Source organism: Belonocnema kinseyi, chromosome 1, assembly GCF_010883055.1.
Source record: "Belonocnema kinseyi isolate 2016_QV_RU_SX_M_011 chromosome 1, B_treatae_v1, whole genome shotgun sequence".
NCBI lineage: Eukaryota > Metazoa > Arthropoda > Insecta > Hymenoptera > Cynipidae > Belonocnema > Belonocnema kinseyi.
The window spans coordinates 95,946,662-95,952,674 of record NC_046657.1 but is presented as its reverse complement, the minus strand read 5'-3'; the positions used below and the strand labels follow the sequence as shown (position 1 = coordinate 95,952,674).

Here is a 6,013-nt window from a genome sequence, read left to right as displayed (position 1 = left end):
ATGTCAAGATTCTTTTTGGTAATGTTAACAACATTCTATTGAAGGAGACTGGGAAAATATGGCGCCCCCGCAAAACACGTTTTTTATTATTGCTTGCGATGACCATGCGATAACTCCGGGAACGATTGTCTGCAATTCAAAATCCAAACGTACAAGTATTAGAGTTGCTACAGGTCTGATGGTTCCGGAAAATTAGGGAATGTCAGGGAAAACATAATAAAGTCCGGGCTTTTTCGATAAAGTGAAATTATTTGTATTATGACGATTAAAAATCGCAACTATTTAGTTGCAAATTAATCTGTGTTTGTTAAGGACTCAAATTATTTGCTTAAAAATCCTTTTCATTTCGCTGAATTCAACTATTTTTTGTATAAAATTTTGAATTGCAGACAATCGTTCCAGAAGTTATCATGCTCATCGCAAGCAATAATAAAAAACGTGTTTTGCGGGAGCGCCATATTTTCCCAGTCTGCTTCAATATAATGTTGTTAACATTACCAAAAAGAATCTTGACATAGTAGATTTAACCCCTAAATGAGAATGTAAAAATGAAAAGTTTTTAACCTCTACGTGTAAAGTAAATTCCATCACAATTTTCTAGTGCTTAGCGAATAAAGTACAAATTAATCCGAGTTATAGACATTTCAAAATTGTGTTATATTTATTCTTAATTGTCTTATTCACTGCGTTGGAAAATAAAAAATTCATTTTTGTAATTATGGTTTTTTATAGGTTCTTCAGGATATGTTTGTAATTACTCTTATTCAAATTATCAAGCAGAATATATTTTTCATAAAATAAAAAGATAGCTTCATGTGCATTGCATTAATTTTATTTTATAATTTTATTTTTATTTTTGAAATTTTCCTCATTGAGAACCTGCATTGCAGTGGCGCGGCGTCACGGCCACCTGAAGGCCAATTCTATTGTCGGGAAAAGTGAGCCAAAAAAAATTTCGAAGGGTTCAATATCATCGAAAGAAGTAACCATTCTCGCTCCCGCTCCCATTGCTGCCATTAGGACTCATAATCACCGCTGCTTCCGATATCATAGCTTAAATTTTGAAATTTACTTGTTTAAAGCTTTAAAAGAGGCCCTAAATAATATTATTCTAGCCAACAAATTGGAAAATGTATTGTATGAAAATGGAGGAACACTTACAAGAAGTTTCATCTCAAAAGCATCCCCTTAAACATATCAAATTGTACACTGAAGTTGAGCTCATTTTATACTGATAGTTTGTCCTGCAAATGACTTAGTCGTTTTTTTGGTTAACAGGAACCTGCATTTGCTCCAGATATTTGAGATTTTATTTTATTTCTTCAGAAATAGAAGAATTGTGCAGCTAATCCAATTTCATAGCGCAGAGGTTGATAATAAGTCCATAATAGATAGAACCTTTTTTGTGCACTATAAAATTATGAACATTTTTTCAAATCACCATATTCGATCTAAAATCAACAGTTCTCGAGTAATTAAAAAAAAAATGTTATTGTTTAACACTTTCCAGTATTTCGGAACTTTGTCGTGCACGTATGTTTGGGGACTTTTTACAATATCTTTATAAAGCCATTCCCAACGTATCTGCGAAAAAAATGCTACTTTTACGAACTTTTTTTTTTGAGTGATATTTGTTCCCCGTTGACTGGACTATCCTGCAAAATCTCACTTTTCAGAGTAAACCCCCTTTCTTCGACACACACACGCGCGCGCGCGCACACACCATTGAGATGAGTTTAAAATACAACATAACTATTACCAAAAACTAATATTATTTTTGGTAAATTTAATATCTTTTACTGAAATCAGGCAACTACTGTAATAATTACATTGGAAATATTCGTAAACACAAAATCGCTCCCTAGTTAGAAAGTATGATGATACATTACTAAAAGACTCAAACGTACATAAATCGACGTGTTCAAATAAGAAGGTCCTATCTCGATACATGCATATTGAATGATTCTATCTCTGGGGCCCGAATCATAAAGTGCTACTGCACTGGGTCAAAAATTCGAGTAACGTACACGATTCTTCCTAGATTTAATTTTCAAATTTAATTGTTCTTTAAAATATGTTTCGTCTACATTTTTAGACGAATCTATACAGCTATAGTAACAGCTACTGAATAAAATGATACAAAGAAATTTATCTAGAATTATATTTGGATTCTAGTCGAACCAGTTGATGAAATTGACCCTTGACATGTTCCCACTGAGTCATACTGTCATCAAGATTCAAACCGAACTCCTCGCAAGTTTCACGATAAGCATCCTTGCAGAGAGGCAGATAAGCGTTATCAATTGTTGGCAACAAATGATGCAGGGTGTGAGATCCAAAACTTGTTAGAGACAAAAATAGGGAGTCGTCCACTACCTTTCGTCCACGTACAGCATCCAAAGCCAACAAACCCCAGTCCAAGTCTTTCCTGAAAATTAAAACATTTATGAACAGTTCTAGCTGGCGGATTTCACACTGGACTCACCTTTAGATATTTTTTTCCTAAACTAAGTCTAAATGAAAAGTGCTTTTTAGTTTTCCTAGGAATAGTAAAACCTTTTTGTTACTCTTATTAAACCTTTCATAATTCTTAAAAGGATTCTAAATTTTTTTTCCAAACTTGAAAAATTGTACATTTTTTAAAAATTATTTATTATTTACATTAACTTTGAATATTTTCAAAATTTCTCTTAAGAGAAAAACCTATCTTGAAATTCTTCACTTTTTCACATTTTCATCCCAATGAGAAGGTTTGGTTTTATGTAAAATTTCACTTTGATGGCTTTCAACAAATATCCACGTTTTAAGACCTCCTGAGTCAGAAAAACGATTTTTACGAAGATGTCTGGCTGTCTGTAGTCTGTAGTCTGTAGGCTATAGTCTGTAGTCTGTAAATTTCGAAATTTAATCGTACAAAAAATAATTAAAAATCAAAAAATTCCATTTTGTGGTCAAACTTTGCAAGATACGAAAAAATTAATTAACTAAAATTGCGCGCCCTGAGAATATCTACAAATTTGTTATTAATCAGTTTTCGATAGGACGCGTAGTTTTTGTTTTTACTCGTAAAAAACAACATTAAAAATAAAAAAAATTAATTTTTGGACTAACGACACAAGCTACGAAAAAAATATAATGAGAAAAAACTTGTTTATCCAAAAAAGAGCTAACGTTTTTTAATAATAATTTTTTTCTTAGATGCGCAGTCTTTTTTATTCGCAAAAAACAATAAAAATGAAAATATAATTTTTCTGTCAAATGACGCAAGCTATGAAAAAATAAATAGATAACAGTTACTCTTCCAAAAAATACCGAAAACTCATTCAAATTTTTCTTGAATAATTTTTGACAAGACATGTAGTTTTTGCTTTAAGCGTAAAAAATAATATTCAAACTAAGAAGTAAAATTTTTCTCAAAAAAACGACACAAGGAATGATCTAAAATTAACAAATAAAAGTTGTTCATTCAAAAAGATATATAAATTTGTTATTAATCATTTTTAGACAGGGCGAATAGATTTTCTTTCAGGAATAAAAAATAAGATTAAATATAAAAAATGAAATTTTTGGAAAAAGGACACAAGAGACGAAAACAATTAAAAGACAAAAATTGTCCAACCCAATAATATCTACAAGTTTGTTATAAACTCTGGTTATAAAAATATATTAAAATAAAAAAATGTACTTTTTGGAAAAAGAACGCAAGATACAATAACATTATATTTAACAACATTTTTCGCCTAAATTATATCTACATTGAATACAAACAAATTAAATTTATGGAAAAATAACTCAAGTTGCAATTAAATGTTGAAAAATAATTTTTATTTTATGAGAATGTGCATTTTTTAATGCCAAAAATAAGATAATGAAAATACTTTTGATCCAATACTAATGCATATTATGATTGGTAATAGTATGAATTTGTTGAAATGATATACATTTTTCAGGATGACTAAGGATAAAATTAAATGCGAAATAAGAAACAAATATTAAATTAATTATTAAAAATAAGATTTATACTTTATTTTGCAATATCTGAAAAACAGTCCCAGACAGAGGTACAGAAATAAATATAATATACATTTGATATAATAGAGTTGAACATAATGTAGAAAAGTTCGCATTTTCGACGAAATCGAGTGCGAAGCATGAGGTACGGGATGAGAATGTGTTCGTTAAAGCCGAAGGAGCTTTAACAAAATAGAATTCGCAATCGCTAAATGACAGTTGTCGATGCTTTGGCCTATAATTTTCAAAGGCTTGCGCAAAAATTTGGGGTAAATTCAAAGACCGAGCGCCTAGAGCGTAGCGCGTGGTGAATATATCATCGAGCGCGAAGTGCGAGAAATATATATTATCGAGCTCGTAGCGCGAGAACCAAGAGTGGCGCGCCCTAGTTTATAAATGATAAATTTATCAAAATACCTAGCAATGAATTTCAAAACTATCAAATTACGAAATTAGGCCCTCTGCAAATTTATTTATAAATTTCAAGCTCATCAAGTCACCCGACAATTATTCTGGATATTGCAGAATTTTCCAAATTGATAATTATTCCAATATAAAAAACTGGCGAATATTTAATTTTTTTTATAAATTATAAATTTATCAAGTTACCCAACAATAAATTTCAAAATGATTAAATTTTGGAAGTAGGCCCTCTGCAAATTTATTTATAAATTCCAAACTTATCCAGTTGGCCAAAAATTATTTTGGATATTATAGAATTTTCCACATTGATGATTATTCGAATACTACAAAAGTGGCGAGTATTGACTTTTCTTTATAAATTATAAATGTATCAAGGTACCCAATAAGAAATTTCAAAATAATCAAATTGCGAAATTAGGCCCTCTGCAAATTTACACCAGCTGTCCACCAAGACGACTTCCGACAAGACGAACCGCTTAACATAACGACGGGCGAACGCTGAACGAAACGACGGCGCAAGCCGTACCTCTATCCTCTCCACTTTCATATCTGCAATGGACACGACCTAATGTTTCACTTAACACATAAGATCGCTCTACACCGCACACACTCTCAGCGCAGAATAGTGGGGACCCCTCACGCCGTCGTCATTTTCGAAATTGCCAAAATTTTTTTTTGTAAATTGTCTACTAAGTTTTAAAAAGCAATTTATACATCAAAATTTTATTACTTCACTTAAAAATTGAAGATTTTCAAAGTAAAAACAATGAAAATAGTAACGTTCAAAGTTTTTACCTCCTTGGAATGTTGATAAATCAAGGCTTTCTATTAAAAAATATCCAGTTTTGAACATTTGATTTATAATTGTTCGTTTTATATGCAGAGTCAAATATTGCTACTAATTAAATAATTTTTCTTTTTTCTAATTAATTACTATTTTTTATGGATTGAAAATGGAATATTTGAGACTGAAACTGTATTTGAATAAAATTTGAAATTGAATCATTTGGACACTTACATGTTTTGAACGGTTTCAGAGTTGTCTTGGAAAATTCATAATTTATTTATAATTAAAGTTGATCAACTAAAAAACGCTTTTTATCTAAAATTTTCAATTCCAACCACTTTTAATTTTTAATTGTTGAAGTAGTGAGAACTACATTTGAAAAAATATGCTTAAAAATGGAGAATTTTTTGATAAAAGATTTTAAATTTAAGAATTTGACAATTGAACTTAAAACTTTTAACAAGCTTAAATGTAACTTATTTTTAATTTGTACATACATTCTCAGAAAAGAGAAAATGTAGAAAGATTATTTTAAAGTACATTATGTCATCATGTGATATGAAATCTGTGATATTTCATGCGATAGGATAGATTTTTCTCCTGATTGTTGTTAGTGTTTTCCATATATGCAACCTTCCAAATTGAACATTTTTCTCACAAGCGCTATCATATTTTAAATTTGGTATATAAGCGATTTCCAGATATACTCAGCTATGTATTTCTGCGTTGAGTGTGAACGTTTATATTGGCAAGTTAAAATAGGCGCTAGGTTTAAGTTAAGAATGCATTGAA

The 6,013-nt window shown here is 30.3% G+C and overlaps 1 protein-coding gene across 1 annotated transcript; it reads right to left on the bottom strand.

Annotated features, from left to right (window-relative positions):
* Nucleotides 1-1,821: 1,821 nt before the first annotated feature.
* On the bottom strand, nucleotides 1,822-4,981 carry LOC117178898 (cytochrome b5-related protein-like). The gene is made up of 2 exons (XM_033370434.1): nucleotides 4,961-4,981; nucleotides 1,822-2,475 (listed from the first exon to the last, which is right to left on the bottom strand). The coding sequence occupies exons 1-2, from the start codon at nucleotides 4,979-4,981 to the stop codon at nucleotides 2,149-2,151; spliced, it is 348 nt and encodes a 115-aa protein (XP_033226325.1). The 3' UTR covers nucleotides 1,822-2,148.
* Between the last annotated feature and the right edge of the window lie 1,032 nt (nucleotides 4,982-6,013).

Bases quoted from the DNA above. Each gene is read 5' to 3' on its own strand.
- LOC117178898 (XM_033370434.1), bottom strand. From the start codon at position 4,981: ATGAAAGTGGAGAGGATAGAG. The intron at 2,476-4,960 runs GTACGGCTTGCG...AGGTGAGTCCAG, and splicing joins TGAAAGTGGAGAGGATAGAG to TGTGAAATCCGCCAGCTAGA.